At 41.0% G+C, this 21,252-nt stretch overlaps 1 protein-coding gene across 1 annotated transcript in view; it reads right to left on the reverse strand.

Moving 5' to 3' along the window:
* IGSF9B (immunoglobulin superfamily member 9B) overlaps positions 1–21,252 on the reverse strand; it is a 3,189,659-nt gene that overhangs the window by 781,594 nt on the left and 2,386,813 nt on the right. Inside the window, exons 16-17 of the mRNA XM_044081131.1 lie at positions 6,840–7,001; positions 5,165–5,210 (exon numbers count right to left, since the gene is read on the reverse strand). Of these exons, the coding sequence (XP_043937066.1) occupies positions 5,165–5,210; positions 6,840–7,001 (208 nt within the window). The remainder of the gene's footprint in view (positions 1–5,164; positions 5,211–6,839; positions 7,002–21,252) is intronic.

Below are 21,252 nucleotides of genomic sequence, written 5' to 3' on the forward strand. Positions count from 1 at the left end.
AGATGTGTTTAAATATCGATGTTACTATAATTATTATTATTATTACTTTATTATTTTAATTTTGCTTTAATATTGTTAATTTATCTGGGTATAAGCATCATTCTGAATCAGTATAACAACATTCCTAATGTCAATAGTTGAGACTATTGCAATTTAGAACTTCATCAATGCTACCACTACCAGTACAATGTATAAAAATGCTAATGAGATACAGGTAATCTAGGTAAGAAGAGAAGGATGACTGTAAAGGGATTCAGTAAGTGTTTACCTGTTTACTGATAAACAGAAACGTTCTGAACAGAAATTTCAGCAAAATGTTTTGCAGTTGCTTATATGAAATGAAACTAATCAAACTAGTGTACAAAAATACAACGTGCCATGAGATATAAACATGATTAAGCAAAGACTTCTGGCTAGATTCAAACAGATTAATGGAACTTCTGAGGTCTCTTCTATTTTTGAAGGGCTTCACCAAACAAACACACACTCACACACACACACACACACACACACACACACACACACACACACACACACACACACACACACACACATATGCATGAAAGGGGAGATCCTTTATTCATTTCTCAGTTCTAACTTACTCCATGGTCAGTAAACCTTTGTGCAAGTCAAAAAAGATTTCAGAAGTTCTTTTAAGCTGGTTCCGATCAACAGTCTTTGACAAACTAGTCTATAGGTATGCATAAAACATATGATATACAGCAGCAAATCTTATATTTTACACTAATTGTTACATTACAAATGCAGCATTGTGACATAATGGTAAAAGTAAACAATAGCAACAGGCAAATATTTGAAAAGCAAAGCTCTTGTCATGCAAATAAACTGAGAAAAATTGTGTGTGGGTGCATGTGTCTGTATAAATATCTATATCTATCTATCTATCTATATATATATATATATATATATATATATATATATATATACACATAGATAAATATAGATAGATGTGTGTGTGTGTGTGTGTGTGTGCATGTGTGTGTGTGTGCTAGTTGGGTGATGCAGAAGCAGTATGACTAATGCCTAAATACTGTGTATTTAAAATTGCACTTTTGAGTACTACTGGTCGTTATGTGACAGTATTATGCAGAAATTCATGCATGCTGTTGACATGTTAGTGACCAGCCTTGAAGAATAAAATAGTTGTTCTCCAGTTTTGTTCATTTTGGACAATAGTCAACATAGGTTCATGGCTGGAGGAAGGTTGACAGTAACACATGATATGATTGGGTTACATGAGAACTTGACTGAGAAGTACAAGTAAACATAGTCTACCAATACTTGCCCATGCCTTGTGACTCAGTTACACCAAGCAAAGAAAAAAAATACAAGGGGCTTAAGGGATGTCAAGGACATGTCTAGACCTGGTCAGGTAGTTGGTTTACCTTTAAAAATGCGATCTCAACATGATCGACCACGCTTCCGTGAACTCCAAAACGCGAACGTCCCAAATGCTGAAAACCATATATGTGAACGGCTAAATCTCAAACTCTTTTGACCCATGGTAGCACTGGTGTGGAGGTGTGGCTCGGACGGAAACATCAAAATTCGACATTAATTCGATATTTAAGATGTGTTGCAGATTCAAATTCACGGAAAACGTGTCGATGAAGTGGTAGGTCAATCATATGTGATAGATGATATAAAGGTAAACTCAGGTAGTTCAGTCAGCTAGAGTATTACACAACAACTGTTCACATGGGGCAGTGAAAGTGCATCTGCACAAAGCTCTTTTTGCAGAATTTGAGACAAACTTGCTACTGACTGAGGATACAACTATTCTGTTGCTTGTCCTGATTGCAATGTCAATGACAGTTGAGCTGGCCCTCTTAATATCTGATCACCTTTTGGACTTTTCTTCTTCCAGCTGAGATACACAGCAACTAGGCCTGTGTGCTGCTGCACAAACAGTTTAAAAATGAAGGTGGGTAGCTGAGAGAATATAATAATTAAAGTACAGTAATTGTAACTGAAAATATGTTCTGTCAGTACAATATGAGTAGGGAAGTCAAAACATTATTTGAATTGCAGTTCTTTGAGTATTGGGGTAGAAATTAAGAAAAAATAAAAATGTTTGAGAAGTAGGACAGAAATTAAGACAAATAAACAGCTGAACAGTAGAATGATTAAACTGCAAGGACAGAGCAGGTCCTTCAAGCTGAGAAAAATGAACACTTACTGATGCAGTCATTTAAATGATCAGACTTGGTAGAATTAAAAAAAAAAATCCAGCAAAAACAGGATCTGGACTAAGGGTCAGAACCTGCCGACACTGGAAAGCTGTTGTGCTCTTTCAGGACCCAGTCATGGTGATGGCATGTCTTCTGTCCCTGTACACTTTGCATAACTCTAATGGGGAGCAGTAATGTGAACTGGTGGGCTTTCATAGTTTAATAGTGTGAAATGGTGAGCTATCATTATTTAGTAATGTGAAATGGTGAGCTACTATTGTTTGGGGATATTAGTTATTTAAATTTAGTTCTTGAAATAAACACAAAAATCTTGCTTTTACTGTCAGTGTTATGATCAGAGTTAAAATATGCTGGTCTTGTCTTAGATTTTGTTTTATGTCATTGCAATTTCTGCAGCAGGGGAATTATTTGCTGGCCTAAGCATGGTTCTTGCAATGGGTAAGACACTTCTTCCTACCAGTAAGTAACAGTTTCACAGCTAAAATGATTACATTATTTTGGGACAGTAAGAGATTCATCTACCCCATGTTTAGAGATGTGGTAGAAATATCATTCTGTTCTTTTAATAAATCAGCCAGGCACTTTGGATGTTAGGATGGCAGTAGAACCATATGCACACAGCAATTCTGAGGGATGGGACACTTTTTTTCAAATTTTCCCTATGACCTAAATTATTTAGAAATGGCTCTATGGTAGGATCATAAATTAGACTGTTGCATGACTCAGTAGTAGAACATAGAAACAAGAATAAGGTGAGACTGGCATTGGTAGGAATAAGGGATGTCACAACTGGAGTTCCACATGAGTCAGTTCTGCATCCAGTACATGCCAGTATGTTCATTGCAGACACATCGGAGGAGGAAGGGGGGTGGACCTCTTCAATGATGAGACAAAGTTAGGTACAGTACTGAAAGATTGTAATGGGATAGTTTAACCCAGGTCTGGAAGGGCTGAGCATGTAAGCAGAACTGTGGAAGTTGTGAGTGACTGTAGGTGTACAGCACTTGGTCCACAGCAATCCTGGTGTGAAGCATCAGACTGGTGAGTGATAGCAGACCGGAAAATGGATTGGGGCATGTTGTTCACCCCCAGAATTGGGCATCAAATGCCCAGAATGATAGTGGTGGCAGCAGCAAACAGAATGTTGGAGTGTACCCTCAGAAGGGGTGGCTTCCAGAAGTGAACAGGTAAAGTTTCTCCTATACCAGGCCCTGCTCTGTACATGCATCACCTCGAGTAGTGGGCACAAATCTGGAGGTTGTACAGAGATGGACAGTAGACTGCTGGAAGGAGTCCAGAAGAAATTGTATGGCTAAAAACTACAGTAATTAGAGCTTTTTCTCACTAGAGACTAGAAGGACATGATATGTGTACATAAGAACAAATCAGGCAATTGTGAAGTTGTTACCCTGAACAGAAAGGATGGGAGGGAGAGGACACAGACAGCATACTATGGTGACCAGATATTCCACAGATATGTGAAAGTATTTCACAGATAGGGTGGTGAACTCATGAAATAGATTAGCAGTCTCAGTAGTTCATGAAATAGTGCACTTGCTCTTGGCACAGAAGGCTGTGATTTCTATTTCCACACTAGGTATTTTGATTAATTTTCCAGTGCTGACACTGCAGTGCTGCATAATGATGGTGCTGTAATTCTGAGAATATCATCCTTTGGATGAGACATTAAACCAAGGGCCCATCTGCCTGAGTCACTGGGAGCTCAAATGGAGGGAAAAAGTCCTATGGCACCTTTCAAAAAAAAGAAGCCGAAGTTCCCCTCTGCCTGGCCAAAGTCCCTCCAGTAGTATAGATACCATCTTAAGGCCATTGGCCTAGTGAGACTAACCCTATCAATGAAGTGTAAATAAACTACTGAAACAGGGAGGAGACAGAAAATCCATGGTAGCTTTCAAGACGTCTTTGAACAGGTGGAGACAAGTTGAGGAGGAAGAGGGAATAAAGGGGAGTTAGAATGCTGAAAGAACTTAAAGAGCAGACTAGATACTTACTGTCTTCTTCTGATATCATACAAATGTCATGCAATGTAATGTCATTTTAGAATTTGTAAAAGTAGTGGGTGGGGGCTTACCCTCAAAATGCTTAGGAATGAACAAAATCAGAGAACAAATAATTCATTCTTTTATTCATTTGATGATATGGTACAGAGGCTCTATGCAACCCCAAGAGAATAAATTACTTTAAATGAACATGAGCATCTTCATTTAGCACCTCAGAATAAAGTCTAGTGGTTTACTTTGTCTTCTGCTTAACAAGGAGATGTAACAAACTCATTTAACTGTTTTGCGCAATTTAGCTGATATTTACTGTGTTTTGTGTTACTTCATGCAGTGAAATTAAACAAGCTTACCACATTCCTCAACTTAACATGAACATGATGCAGTTTTCAGTAAAAAAGTACATGTATTACACACTAACATGCAATGGTTCAAAAAGCGCATGCAACCACACAAAGACGTGAGTGTGTGTGTGTGTGTGTGTGTGTGTGTGTGTGTGTGTGTGTGTGTGCGTGTGTGCGTGTGTGTGTTCGTGTGTGTCTGTGCGCACACGTGTGTGTGTGTGAGTGTGTGTGTGTGTGTGTGTGTGTGTGTGTGTGTGTGTGTGTGTGTGTGTGTGTGTGTGTGTGTGTGTGTGTGTGTGTGTGTGTATACACATACTACTTAGGAAATTTGAGCTGTCCTTCATAGTGAAGAGGATCACAACATCACGCACATACAAACACAAGCACACACATACACAAATATTCACAAACACATTTATATATAATGCAAAATGCACAAGGTTATAAGTTAGAAAGCATTAAGCTACTGAAAAGAAAAGGAAGCTTGATCTCTGTTGTTTTAAGGGTGATATCACTTCCAGTTTCTTTTAATTCTCTGTCTCCCCACCCCCAACTCTTATTCACAAATCTGAATAGGCAAAATACTTACGGGGATTCCATGCTCTTCCTGCAGTGTGTTATTGAAAGAGGAGGGTCTGCAAAAACAAGGAGGGACAGAGAGAAGGTTCTAGCAAGCTGCAAGAATATTAGTACAGAAAAAGGCAACAAAAAAAATGCAAATCATATACAAGGGATGCACAAGTGTGCTACCTGTAAGACTGAACAACTGAGTGTGTACATGTTGATACTGTGTACTGCTACACATCTTCAGCTATCTAAACAAGCATCCAATTTACAGATCTAATGACGTGGTTCTCAAAATAAATTAATGCAATGGTAATTAGCAGATGGCAGGGTCATAAATAATTATACAGAATGCAACAGCTTCCATTCTTGACTTATTTCTGCATCACAGCAGCATGTCCTTGAGTCTCAATTTACAAAGAGAGCTAAACTGTGATTTAGTTCTTTCTGCATATCTTGTGAAACAGTGGCTTCAACTCCAGAATTAACTAAGTCAGCACCTTAATTGTCAATGCTAAATGACAGCACTGCATGTGTATCATGAAGAACTGCTTACAAGTGTCAAGTGCAATGTAACGTTTTTGTGAATGCTCAGCAGTGTGATTGCATGATAAATACTAATGTTGTATAGCAGAGCATTTATGGTGCCGCATTACATACTGGAGACATGGGGTTTGACTTCAGTCATTTCTCAGCTGCATGCTGCATGGCTTTAACTGTGTCTCTTAATTTCCTTATCCATCCAGTTCATCCTTTTAAAGAGCCCTCTACCTTCATTAAATGTACATAGCTAACAATGAGATCTGAATTCTTTATAAAAACAGTCCAGAATGTTTTGTCAGAAAACTTTGCATGCACAGGTGTGTGTTGGACTTACACATTATGCATCAAAAATACTACAGCATTTCAGTGATATTTTGTTTCTTTTTTAATGCTTCTTACTGGAGACTTCATGAATGAAAACTCTTTTGCAGTTTAAGCTTAATACTTCTGTACTATACTTTGTAATTACCTGGTATGAGTGTGTGTGTGTGTGTGTGTGTGTGTGTGTGTGTGTGTGTGTGTGTGTGTGTGTGTGTGTGTGTGTGTGTGTCTGTCCATGCACACTCTACAAAAATATGGTATCAAGACCTCATTAAGCACATCATTAACTAGAGCTCTTTGCTTTTCTTACAGCACTGTGGTCATTCAGTTATATATTTTACTGAGCATTTGCATTCGGTATGATTTGTTCTCATAACAGTCTTTTATTTAGATTTATAATTTCTCTGATCATGCACAAATTTTCTAAATGTTTCCAATACCACTCAGACACCACTTAGCATATACATATATATATATATATATATATGCATACATGTACAAATTATGTATAATGTGTATATGTATATATATGTATATTACAGATACACAGATATATATGAATCCCCAGGGTGTTCTAATTCCCTGCACCCCTGACTTGAACATGCTGTCTAGAAACCTTGAGCTGTCCTTGGTGCTGAAAGTATCATGACTTCACGATGTGCTTTGCAGTACAAATGAAACAAAAGCTCTTTTCTCTGGGGCTGATTCAGCATACTGAAAATTCTCTTGCTCTGCAGAAGGGAGATGGCTGGAATTAAAATCAACCCTGTTGCAGTCATTTTTTTTTAGTCCACATGTTTTTGACCCCCAAAAGAATTTTGAAATATCCTACCCACCTTTCTTTCTTTTCAGTTTGCGTTTACGTTGTTTGTTGACAAAGCAGGCGGCCAGTGTGCTGAACAGAATAGCTGCAGCAAGGAAGCATATTGTGGCTACAATTCCAGCCAGCACAGGCCGTGCAAGACCTTCTTCTGGCACATCAGGCTGCGGAAATGCATCTGGCAAAGTAGAAAAGAAAAATATAAATTTATACTTAAACATGAATGTGTATTATCCTTGAAGGATGCAGGCTACGCGTGCGCGCTCGCACACACACACGCACACACACACACACACACACACACACACACACACACACACACACACACACACACACACACACACACACACACACACACACAAACACACACACTTTTGACCTTGGAAATAACTGATTACTGCAGATTTTTTTATCTCTTAGACTTCTAAACTAACTATGACTAAATTTAAATCCCTACAATACAAACAATTTACTCTTTCTCTTGAAAGCTTCCTCAATATCATCTTATAGCGGATAACCTCATTGCAATTAAACTCATTTAACATATAAATAAGAAAAGCTAGTAAAAACTGCTAATATTAAAGAGTTTCCTATGAACCAAAGATATACTAAACTAGGTGCAAGAATTTCTAAAGTATGTTAAAGGTATTTGCAAAATAAGTTGATATTGGTGTTACTAAGTGGATTAGTAATTAATGTTGGTTACTGCTACTACTTTATTAGTATATACTTAGAAAGCCACAGCAGTTTTAGCTGACCCATGATTCATACAATTAGATCCGTCAGACAGAATTGATCAAGAAAGCTTTTTTTTTTTACTTTCTTCAAAGCTGATCAACCTAAGAGACTACAATTAGATAAGAAGGAGCAGGTGTTAAAGTCCCTGTGTGAAAAATGGGAGAGGGGGGCTTGGCTTTACTTATCTCAAGGTCCTGTCTCCAGTCAAACAACTGGCTGAGATAAATTGTAGATTGTATAAATGCTTTGCAAATAAGAACCATATTCAAAAGTATTTGTACTGGAATGAGCTGCAGTGACAGCAGCTGAAAAGGAAAGACTAGACTTCCATAGCTCCAGAAACAGTTTCCAGCTCACCCAAGAGCATCCCCAGGCATTGTCTGGTAAGATAGGAGATATAACCCCAAGAACATGCTCTGGGGCTGCCCCAGAGCTTTCTCCTAATGAGCTCAGCCTTTTACACCTCCTGTGAAACATCCACAATAGCCTCCAAACCACGTCAACTAATTCCACTCAATGAGAACAGCAGTGTCTCTCTTTTGAATTCATCCCAGAATGTTAAACTCACTACTATATCATGGAGCATGAGATCAGTTACTCTGCAAATACATGTATCTATGAGCGCACCCTTTTTGTCACTACTGAAAGTTCCTGCCTAAAGGTAAGAATGTAAATGAATACTGATGGGTAAAATGAGACTTTCATCCTAGGATTCAGCTCTTACTTCACCACCAAATTCCAGTACAACCCCTAGCAATAGTGCCACTGATGCAACCATCTATTGACCAATCTGTCTATTCTCTAGAACTTCACTGAACAAGACCCTAAATTACTTAAATTCCTCCAGTTTTGTTGCTGCTCCCTCTTTAATCTTCAAAGAGCAATACTTTTATGACAGAAAGACATGCCTTCTGATTTGAAGAACTAATTTGCATGCATATCACTTTACATTAGACAGGAAGCTATTCCAGTGCATCCTGGAGATCACAGTTACTTAAGGCAAAGAGTACATCATCATCTGTAAAGATCAAAGATGCAACCTTTACATCCCATACAGGAGTGTTTCCAGACCTTGGCTGCACTATGATGTCATGCCCATGAAAGTTATGGATAGGAGAAGAAAAAAGATGCACCCTTTTTGGAGTGCTGTGCTTACCTGAAATGTATTTGAGTTAATGCTGAAGCTGCAAACACACCAACTCAATACTTGAATAATGGAATAAAATGGCAGACAGCATTAGCCCTGGGACTACTGTAACACCTAGTTCAAGACATTGTAGAGCACATTGTCATATGTTTTCTCCAGTTCCATGCTGTTCAAATAGAAAGTCTGGATAATCTTCCATGAGCCACGAGTACTTGTACAGGGACAAAGCGATAACACTTTGTGGAATGACCAAGACAGAATCAGTGATGTTCTTCATTAGATCACTGTTCCCATTAACCATTACAATATGGGGCATATCCTGCCAAGGATTCAACACTTCCAGCCAGCCTATAGAGCTTCCAGCACCTTCATGATGCATGCAGTACATCAGCCCCTAGCATGAGAAGGTCTGCCAATATAAGAGGGACATATGGCAGGCCAAAACTCAGACCTTTCTTGATGTTACATGTACGTAGACCTTCAACAGCTTTGTAGCTTGTGGTTCCAGTGGCCTGCTTCAGGCAGAGAGATCATTCAGATAAGTACCATGCTTTGACTCCTTCTCTCTTTCTTTGTTAAAGATTTTATAAAAAATCTTTACATATGTATGTTAGGAAATGCAGCAAGTCCCCTATAAAGACATGCATCCATTTGTGTTTTGTCTCTGTCTGAGGAATACTATAGTAGGTTATGAAATACATGCAGTCCTTTACACCAAAAACAAACAAGAGTAGGTGTAACTCCCTAAGAATATTTCTTGAAAATAAATATCTGAAAGATTTGGTGCAACAACTGTGTCAATTAATTCCCTAGCAGCAAGCCTCCCCCCTCAGTCTAAGAAGTAAAAACTATGACTAGATGTGATGGACAGAACTGAAATAACCACCTCTATTGCATACGCTCAGACCAGTAATACTGCTGAGGCATTTATGCAGGCATCAGGCCATCAGTCTGCTTCATGCAGACTCTGTAGCACATCCTTTTCAGAGTTTGCTTAAATGGCCAGGGAACCTCACACATCTAAATGGAGTATGCCAGGAAGGGAGAACCCAGCATTACTTTGTCTGAGAGTGAGGAAAGCAGACATCAAGTACTGGCAGGGAAGAGACTGGCAGTTTTTTCATGGAGGTCTGGCCAGTGGATCCAACTACTAAAGATCATACACTTCAAGACTCCTACGAAGAGCACTCATAGGTTCATAGTTTCATAGGTAGGTACTAGGCTATCGGCCCTGGGGCCTATACAAGCCCAGCCAAAAAGGTACCCTGGCTTTTGCCACCCAAGAAAATTATTTTCCTGTGCCACTGTCGAGCAGAGCCACAGGGGTGCTCCCCGGGGTGAATTTCCTATTTCCCATCCAATCATCAAGATTTTTCTTGAAGAGTGCTAATGAGGAGCTTTGTTTGATATAGATAGGTAGTTTATTCCAGAGTATGGGAAGTCTCTGGGACAGGAATCTATCCCTCCGGCATGTTCTGTTTATTGTGGTGACAAAGTTTAGGTCCCTAGAGCGTGTAGCTCGAGGGATTGGGGTTTCTTTAAGTGGAGCATGTCCAACAGCTCTGGGTTTGACATAGCTTTGTATCTTAGGCAGAGATCACCTCTGAGTAGGTGATATGCGATGGAGTAAAGCTGGAGTTTTTTGAGACGGTCTGCATAGGGCATCTGTTTGAGGCCCATAATCCTCTTTGTGAGGTATTTCTGCGGCCTTTCCAGTTGTTGTAGATGTCTTGTGAGGTACATACCAAAAGAGGTGTTGTACTCTATAATGGGTCTAATGAGTGATGAGTAGAGGGGAACAATGACCTCTTTTTTTCTGGATGAGAAACCATTTGTGATAAGGTGTGCCATGTAGAAGGATTTCCTGACTACTGTGCCGATGTGATTATCAAAGGAGAGACTACTGCCCACCTGTGTCCCAAGGTCTCTTATCACACTTTCGGTGTTAAGTATACTACCACCTATTTTGTAGTTCATGGGTACAGAGTTTTTACCAAAGGGGATGACAATGCACTTTTTGGCATTGAGCTTGAGGCTATGGCTTTGACACCAGGCATCTGTCTCAGTGAGGCCCTTTTGCAGGATGTCCACATCATTATAAGTTTCGATTATGGCTCCTAGTTTTCAGTCATCTGCGAACATCATTAGCCAAAGACCTTCTGTGTTAGCCTGTACTTCAGAGAAGTAGATACCAAACAGGAGAGGACCCAGGACTGAACCCTGTGGTACTCCACTTGTCACTGGTCTGAAGTTGGATTTGGAATCTGCTACTTTCACAGTGTGGGTTCTGTCAGTGAGCCAGTTGGCAACCCATCTTGTGACATAGGGTTTTATACCTAGTTTAGTGAGTTTATCTATAATTCCAGAGTGGGGGATGGTGTCAAAAGCATTGGCAAGATCTAGATAGGCTGTGTGAATCACCTTACCCTTGTCTACAGCTTTGGTGACTGCTTCAAAGAAGTCTATCAGGTTTAGGAGACATGATCTGCCTTTTACAAACCCGAACTGGGTGGGATCCAGAATTTGGAGATTACCAATGTCTTTGTTTATAAGTTCCATGATGATATGTTCCATGGCCTTGCAGATCAGGCTCGTCAGGCTAATAGGGCAGTAGTTCCCGGGGTCCGTGGTGGCTCCCCCCTTGTGGAGTTGGATAACTGTCACTGTGCGCCATTCAGCAGGCACAAAGCCTGAGGTGAGGCTATGACTGAACATGGTACTTAGGTGGGGTGCCAGTTCATTCTGTAGTTTGTGTAGAACGTAGCCTGGGATGTTGTCTGGTCCCATTGATGCTGTGTTCTTGGCTTTGGAGAGTGTGGTTTTTACCTGTGCAGCCATGATTACAGGAAATTTGCATTTTTCCAGTATAGAGATGGGCTCTTTAGGGGGTGAGAGGGGGGTAAAGTTAGCACTAAACCTATCTGCCAGGATGTTGGCAATATCAGTTGAGTCTGTATATTTAGTGCCATTGTGCTGTAACTCAGAGCAGATCTGAGTGTTGCCATTGAGATTCTTGACATAGCTGTAGAATGCTTTATGGTTGTCTGGAATCAGTGGCGATTTTGTTTTCATAACTAGCTTTGGAGGATTTTATCAGGGATCGCAACTTCTTACTGAGGCTGACCAGGGAGCTCCTCCACTCATGGGATTTTACACTCTTTTGCAACAGTTTCTTCCTCCTGTTGTACAGTTTGTTTATGGCAGTGGACCACCAGACTGGCTTCCTTCTTTTGGAGGATAACATCTTGGTTCTGTTTGGGATAGCACGATCCATGCACTCATGTAAGTGCTTATAAAGTGCAATTGTGTAGGATTCAGTAGTCGTAAATGTATTTTCCATCTGCATGGGTGTCAGACAAATTAAGTGTCTCCACCTACTACTACTCCCTCTTCCCAAAGGAGGACTTGGGAAGATTGTTCCAAGTTTGCACAAGGGTTATTTATGGCTACTGAATTCCTCCAAATCCCCCCCCCCCCAATTCCACCCTCATCTTTTCTGAGGTAATAATTGTTTCTGAATCAGATAAGGAAGGATTGGACTATGCCTCACAAATCCCTTCTACCACTGCCTCCACATCAAAATCCAAGGATACTCTTTCCTCGATTTCCCAGTGAGGAAATTACCTTTGGAGGTAGCATTTCTAAAATTATCATTAGGTTTCAACTGAGAAGGAAACAAGATATCTAATTCACAAAAGATACATTATGAGCTCCTCAACACGAATGTTCCAAGCCTGTGGCTTCCCCCTATTATTTGGTGAATTGGAAGATGCCTTATTCATAGCATCAGTTTCTCCAGACTCTCATCCCCTAGCTCCAAAGAAACTGACAGGTTCTACAGAGTGCCAGGTATTTACAAGTCTCTCTTTAGGAACCTGGTTGCAGACTCTGCCATTATTTCTGATGAAGGGGACAAATCATGTTCCAAATGGCAAGGATAGTTCTAACTTTGATAGGCTTAACAAAAAAAGTATGTGGATCTTCTAATATATGTCAAAGTCTTGTTCACATTTGCAAAAATGCAATGATCTTTGGCTCTAATTTTGAAGTTAAAATCCTCCCTTTTTAAAGGGTAGCTCTGCTTCTCAAGTTACTAAACATCCTATAAAGTGTGCTTATGATGCTGCAGATGCGGTTGCACAGCTGCTGTATTTGATATTGTCATATATAGAAATGCTTGTGTAAAGCATCAAAACTTCCTAGAGCATGTAAAGCCTCAACTTTTAAATGCCTCAATAGAAAAAGATCTGCTATTTGGAAACTGAACTGTTTTGTTACACTTCCAAATACCAAAGAAATTATCCATCCAATCAAAGCCTTTCTTTTAAAAACTGTTTAAGTCTAGCTAGCAAAACAACATAAGTAAAACTGGCAAAGAAACCAAGTACAATACAGTACCACATACTCACAAGTTTGTCTATAAGATCATGAATGTAGACCCCAATACTAAAAAAAGAACTAAGAAGTCTCAAGGATTTTCTTTTCAAAAGGAAAACCTATGAATATCTTTGCCTTCCATATTCCCCTTCCCTTGCCCCCTCAGATTTACCATCAATTTGCAGGCAATTTTTCCCTTTGTTTTTTTTATTTGGCAATCAATAACTTCAGACTTTTGGGCGCTAAGTATCAAAGAGTAGAGATACAGGCTTTCAATAGGCATCCCCTGCAATTCAATCTGGAATTCCCCTCTCTCAGTATGACCAAATGAAACTGCTGCCTCGAATAATTTCAGAACTTCTAAATCAGGGAGTTACAGAGACACAACTCCTTCCCAATGGGGAATGGGCTTTTAATCCGGACCACTTCGGGTTCCAAGAAAATAGGCAGTCACATGGCCTTTATGGGCCTTTACAAACTGAAGACTTTTCTTCTTGTTTTAAAAACATTGACCCTGTAAGCTGTCTTTCCCTCTTGTGATCCAATGCATTCCTGGCTATTACAGACATGAGAGATGCTTATCTACACATTGCACTTCACAAAAACTATAGCTGTTTTTGAGATTCTCTGGTTTGGGGTAACATTTTCAATTTATTGACCATTTGGCCTCTCCAAGAGTTTTCAGAAAGTGTCTTGCCTTTTGCAGACTTAAAGACATTAACATACACCCATACCTGGAAGATAGCCTGATATCCACAGCTTTTACCCAAGATGCTTTACCTTTCCTAGAGCTCATAATGGAGCTTCTCAGCAGCTTAAGTTTGAAACAAAATTTGAAAAGGTCATCCTTGCTCCCCTCTCATAGGAAAGTTCACTGATGACAGCCATTTTCTCTACAGAGAAAATGCTTTATTACTGCCATCACTTTCTAGGTTTTCCTTCAAAAAATTGTAATTGCCAACAGCATGGGAATTTCTGAGTTCTTGGCTTTATTTATTGTTATGATCCCCTTTTCCAGGATCTACATGAAGAAGATTCAGTGGCTTCTCAAATCCCTTTGGGCTCAACATCTGAATCCTCTATCCTTTCTAATTTTTATGCTCAGCTTTGTGAAGAAGGAATGGAGCTCAAAATGGGAGCTAACCAAGTCCTGATCAATCCCCCTCAGAATATCAAGGCTTATTTTACCAGAGCTTTGGCCTCTTCTGAAGCTTTTCGCAAATGGGTGGATTCTGCATTCTTTCTAGATGCAGCTACTTTGTCAGCTGTTCACACCTTTACTAAGCACTACAAGCTTAATTTGGCTTCCACAGCTACAGCTCACTTCACTAGAGCTATTCTTCAGGGAATCTCAGTCTCTGGCCCTTCTCCATCCACCCTTTCTGTCTGAGCTTTGGGTATCATCCCAGGTTTTAATGGCTACTGCAACACTGATCTAAGTTTAGTTACCATAACAGTAGATGTTCACATAGATCACTATTCCTATACTAGCAGCCCCACAGATCCCCCTTTTTCTTTTTACCTTCCCTGGCCAGGGTGGGGTATCCATCTTTCTTTTGCTACTCTGACAAGACTGTTTTTAGATCTTCAGGCCTCTGTCTCATATTTGGTGGAAGAAAGCTCTGAATTTTGGCATGTCCGTATCTCCTTCTTATACTGGCATATCTTCTCATGCTTGGGGCAGGTGGATGGCATGTGCTAGGAAGGAGACCGAAGGTCTGTAGACTGGCCAGGTGTATAGTATTCTTGGCAGGATACATCCTATATTGTAAGGGTACTAACACAGTGAGCTACTCAAACATTTACTGTAATAGTAACTAGACTTACACCACTGTACTTTGCCATTTCTGGTTCAGAAGTTTAGCTACTGAACGATGATTCACTTTGTGTTTTGTGGCATAATCTTTTCCAGGGAAATTGATTTGCATGATCACTCTGTAAATGAAGCAAATCATTCTACACACCCTTCTGAAAATTGGGATTACCGCACTAGTTTGCCAATCCAGAGGCAATGTCCCTACCTTTTAAGTTTCACTGGAGAGATGCATTAGCAATGAAACCCTAATAAGGTCCAATATCTTCAGAATTTGCAGAGAGAACTCATCAACTCTTGAGTGTTGCTGCAATGGAAATGTGTGACCTGATTTACAGAAGTGGATCCAGTTTTACATGTACTTTTTGGTACTGGGAGCTCAGAAAAGGGCATCAACATTTTTCAGGAGTTTGACATAATGTTTCAGAAGAGGAAACAGTCAGGATTTCCTTGTATTGTTCTCAAAAGAGAACAGGTGAACCCCATCCTGGTGAGTGATTTTCAATAGTTTCTGAAAACAGCCTAGAGAATTATCTTGCCTCTCCCTCCTGAGTCACCAGATGGTTTTACCAGAACATCTCTAAGACCATCCAAAAGTAATTCTCTGTGGTATCTCCAAATTCCTCCTACAAGTAGATATTTGCTTTTGTGACTGTGGCAGATACCTTGAAAGCCTGTCTGCACCTTTCAGTTAAATTTGGAGACCTTCTTCTATTGCTCCACAGAAGATCTGCTCCTTTACTGTTACAATTTCCCTCACCACAGCAGTCTACCAACTGTCCTAAGGATGTGGTCATGACAAGCACAGACTAACTTTCAGACTGACACATTCTTGCCTCAATAACCAAGGTGTTAAACATGGTCAGTCTGGACTTCATGTTCCTGATATACTCGGGTACATGGAAGAAGCTCTTCTAGGTCATAATATTTTTTTCTGAACTGGCTTTCCTGATTCCCACTAAATATCAAATATGCCCACCAGTGTGATGTAATGAGGGAGGAAGCCATAACTCACAAGTCAAGACTTTTGCTGACATTGATTTTATGCACAACAGAAGATGCTTCTCTCTAGTCAGCACTGCACTGCCCACTTCTATTAGCATGCCAGCATGGGTCTATGACATCTGGCTAAATGCGCATTTGACTAAACCACAAATGGGTGAACTCAGTTGACTAAAAACTCATTTGATTAAATCGCAATTGATAGAAAAGTGTAGAAATCTATAGAAGGGATGTGATGGAGTCATTTTAGAAGGGTATGTGTGGACAGGACATTGGCACCCTAAAGTTGTACTTCCAGATCTTTATATGTTTGAGTTTCTGCTCAAGCACTGATTCACTGTGTGTTGTGACTTTTTTCCCTTTTCTCTGCAGATGTGCAACCATGGATATGGAGTTAGTATATATACACATATCTATATTTCTATATCTATATGTTTACATATCTATACATCTATATATATATATATATATATATATATATATATATATATATATATATATATATATATATATATATATATAGGTTTACCATTGAAATGTCGCTGTGCAATTGCATGGCTATGAAGTATTCGAACAACAGATGTTCGAATACTTCATATGTTTGCAGGTTACATGAGCGAACGTCATTTTTGTGAATGAACTGTGCATTCGCAAATATAACGTTCGCTCATGTAAAGGGATCGCAGTACAGTGCAGTTAGGGAAATACATCCCTTTCCTCACTGTAGTGCAATCTCGGAGTTGGAATATTAAGTTAGGGGGGTGTGGGGGGGGTGTAGCGGGGCTTGCCCCCCTGCATAAATGGGATGTTAGGCTAGCTAGTTAGGGAGTTACGGGAAGGGTGGGATTGCTGTTAAGTGCTGAAAATGTCGTGATCTATATTTTCGGCACTAACAGCTATTTTGCAACATTAGGGAAATTCGGTAATGTGTACTTTTGGTGAAACACTTCGCAAATAAGTACACTTTCTTTTTAAAATTTCGACATTATGATAGTAAACTCTCTCTCTCTCTCTCTCTCTCTATATATATATATATATATATATATATATATATGTTCATAGGTTCTTACTAGGCTATCTGCCCTAGGGCATTTATAAGCCTAGCCAGAGTGTGTTTCGCTTTCGCCACCCATTTTAAATTAATTTTGCTATGCCCTTTTTTGAGGTTAGTATACTGTGCCTCTGTCTAACAGTGACACAGAAGTGATACCCGGGGTAAACCTATGATCCCCCATCCACTCATCAAGATTCCTCTTGAAGAGAGTCAATGAGGGACTCTGCCTAACCTGGACTGGGATTTTATTCCAGAGTGAAGGGAGCCTCTGGGTTATGAATCTGTCCCTCCAGCATGTCCTATTTATTTCAGTGCTGAGGTTCAAGTCTCTCAAGCGTGTAGCTCGATGGGATTTGGATTTTCTGAGGTGCAGCATGTCCATTAATTGCGGGTTGGACATGGCTTTATACGTCAGGTACAGATCGCCTCTGAGCAGGCGGTATGCCACTGAGTAGAGCTGGAGTTTCTTTAACCGGGCAGCATATGGCATCTGTTTGAGCCCTTTGATCCTCTTGGTGAGGTACTTTTGGGGTCTTTCCAGTTGCTGCAGCTGTCTGGTAAGGTACATCCTAAAAGGGGCATTGTACTCAATTATGGGCCTGATGAGGGATGAGTAAAGAGGCACGATGACCTCCCCTGATCTAGATGTGAATCCCTTCATGATTAGGTGGGCTATATAAAATGTTTTTCTAACCACTTTGGCCACGTAGTTGTCAAATGAGAGATTGCTATCAACTTGGGCCCCCAGGTCCCTAATTACTTCTTCCGTACTTAATGGATTACCACTTATGTGGTAATTTGTGGGCACTTTGTTTTTCCCAAAGGGGATGACTATACACTTTTTGGCATTTAGCTTGAGGCCATGGCTCTGGCACCAGTTGTCTGTTTCTATGAGGCCCATTTGGAGGATGCTTGTGTCGGCTGGAGAGTCGATTATGGCACCCAGTTTGCAGTCATCTGTGAACTTGGTCAGCCACAGTCCTTCCATGTTGGCCTGTACCTCTGAGAAATATATACCGAACAAGAGAGGTCCCAGGACTGAGCCTTGTGGGATGCCACTTGTAACTGGTTTGGAGTCTGACATGGCTCCAGCAATTCTAACCATGTGGGTTCTGTCCTTGAGCCAGTTTGCAACCCATCTAGTGACATAGGGGTTTATATTTAAGCTGGTGAGCTTATCTATAATGCCTGAGTGGGGTATTGTATCGAAGGCTTTTGCGAGGACCAGGTAGGCTGTGTGGACCACCGTCCCCTCTTCAATGACCATGGTGACTGTTTCAAAGAAATCGACCAGGTTTAAGAGGCAGGATCTGCCCTTAACAAAGCCGAACTGGGTAAGATCCAGTGACTGTAGGTTCCCAATATCTTTATTTACAAGGTCCATGATGATCCTTTCCATAGCTTTGCAGACCAAGCTAGTCAGGCTTATGGGGCGATAGTTTCCAGGATCCGTTGAGGCACCACCTTTGTGGAGAGGGACCACAGTTGCTGTACACCACTCTTTGGGTACATATCCTGTAGTAAGGCTGAGATTGAACAGTAGTTTTATGTTTGGGTTTAGCACTTCTTGGAGTTCATGTAGGACGCAGCCCGAGACTCCGTCTGGTCCCATTGATGCTGTGCTTTTTGCTTTGGAGAGGGCGGCTCTTACCTGAGCATCTGAGATGTCAGGGGGGCAGCACTCTGCTGGGATAGATATTTGCCCTTTTGGTGGGGAGGGGGGAGAAGTTTGCGCTGAACCTGTCAGCTAGGATGTTGGCAATGTCTGTGGGTTCGGTGTATTTTTTGTCATTTTGGACTAATTCTGAGCATATCTGGGAATTCCCACCCAGGTTCCTAACATAACAAAAGAAAGCCTTGTGATTATCCTTAGTGTCCTGTGCAATTTTTCTCTCGAAGCTGGCCTTAGGCGATTTTATGAGTGCCCATAGTTTTTTGCTAATACTGATCAGAGATGCCTTCCCTTTTTGGGATTTTGCTCTATCATGTAGTAGCTTCCTCCTTCTATTGTATAGTTTGTTTATGGCTGGGGTCCACCAGACAGGACATCTGCCTTTGGAGGATTGGGTCTTGGTTTTATTTGGGATTGCATGATCCATGCATTCCTGAAGGTGTTCATAGAATGCGTTTATAAAGGATTCTGCGGTCTGGGCCGTATTTTCCACAGGCCCGGGGGCTTTGAAGGATTCCACCTCGGTTTTGAGGAGTGTGAAATTTGCTTTAGAGAAGTTTTTCACTGTGGTTTTCTGGGCAGGGGGTGGGGTCAGAATGTAAATATCCAGTGAGATTAGTTTATGGTCTGATCTTACCAGTAAGGGATACACTTCTGGTCTGGAGCATAGAGTCCCCATGTTGGTGATGATCAGGTCCAGTATGTTTTCCCCTCTTGTGGGAGTGGCAACACTTTGTTCCATAGCATTTGTAAAAATTCTAGGAACCTTTGGGCTAGGGTGTTGGAGCTAGAGTAATGCTCCCAGTCTATGTTTGGGTAGTTGAAGTCGCCCAATATAATGGTGTTTGGAGAGACCTTCATATTTTCCAGTGTTCTCAGGAAGGCCTAGTGGAGTTCCTGGGTTTGGGAGGGTGGTCTATAGCAGGCGATAAACTGGAAGGCAGTTTTACCCACTGTTAGTTGCACATGGATAGTCTCTGATGCTTCGTGCTGTGCCACCAACCTGGAGGTGTGGGTATCTTTGACGAATATTGATACTCCCCTTCCTTTTGTGGTTTGGTCCAAGTTTTGGGGCTGAAAAGCATGGTATGAGGTATAACCTGGTAGTGCTGGGGTGCTCTCGGGAGCCTTGAACCAGGTTTCTGTTACTGCACAGATATCGATGTTCTCCATGCTAAGGAGAGTTTCGAGTGCATGCATCTTGAGGTTTAGACTTCTGGCGTTGAGTAGCATTACTCTTAGTTTCTTATCCCTTGTGATACCTATGGAGGTGGGTTTGTCTTTTGATCCTTGCCTAAAAAAGGCACTATGGGGGTAGCAAGAGCCTTTGCCAATATCCGAAAGCCCAGGGGTGATAAGTGCAAGCTGTCCCTAGTGAAGCATCGTGGCTTGTTGAGCATGTCATCCCAGGCTGACAGGCATTGGATCCCCTTTGAATGACACCAATACTTAAGCCAATTGTTGAAATTGATCATCTTGTCTTCATATTGTGGTATCATTCTTGGTGAAGGTAAGATGCTACTCAAGGTCAGGGTCATACCGGCCTGGACTACATGCTCAGAGAGCTCCTCTATGTCTCTTTTCATGTAGTCCAGGGAGGTATGTCTCAGGTCATTCACACCAGCATGGACAATGACTGAGTCATATTTGTACTTGCCTTGGAGTGACCTGAGTGCTTGTGTTATGTGGCGGATCCTAGCGCCCGACAGGCAGCTCACCGTGACCTTCTCCTTGTTCAGCCTGGTGAGCGGGACGTCAGTGTGCCTGACGATAGAGTCACCTATTACAAGTGTATCAGGTGTGTTGTTTAGCCTTAAGGGCTGTGATTGTTTGGCACACTGGCTTTGTGAGCTATGTGTTGCACGCGTTTTGTTTTGGGGTAGCGGTTGCTTGGGTGTCTGCTTTGGATGTCTCTGCTGCTTAGGCAGATTTTTATTTAGAGCCTCCGAGTATGTTTTTGTGTGTTTATGTGTTTGGTTTGCTGTCATGGTAGGTCTATGTGAGACTGGAATTGTAGTGAGTGTGGTTTCCTTTTCCTCCTGACTGGTTATGCCAGTACTGAGCTGAGAGAGCTTAGCCTCCAGTTTGGTTATATGGTTGCATCTCTCACATGTGTTGGAATTTGTTGGGAGGAGGAAAGGGTTGTCTGTGTACATGAGGCAGTTGTAACACTGCCTCAAGATTCCCAGATTCACCAGCTGGAATAGTATTGGGAATTCCTTTATAATTGAAAAAAAGGGCCAATGGGGAACAAGGTACTCAAGGGGAGTTTGTGAGGGTGTAGTGCTTTTAATTTTTTAGCACTGACCTATATAATTGCTTTAGTGATCAAGTGCCAGGTAACTTAAATGCAATGTGCTACAGGTAACTTAAATGCAAAAATGGCAAACAGTAACTTTCATTCAAGTGAAACAAGGAAATAAGTACAGTAAGCAATGCAGATATCACTAGGGATCCACAGAAGCGCCGAAAAGCCGCGTTTTAGGTGGAATTAGCGTTTCAGGGAAATAACAAGCAAACAAACAACAAGCATACAAACAAAGCTAGATTCAGCAGGCCTGGATCTAGTCTATGCTACAGCAAACAAGGTGTACCGATTTCAGTAAGAAACAGTTCAAACATGCAG

The sequence above is a fragment of the Protopterus annectens genome, chromosome 8.part0, assembly GCF_019279795.1.
Source record: "Protopterus annectens isolate FY-2018-M chromosome 8.part0, PAN1.0, whole genome shotgun sequence".
Taxonomy (NCBI): domain Eukaryota; kingdom Metazoa; phylum Chordata; order Ceratodontiformes; family Protopteridae; genus Protopterus; species Protopterus annectens.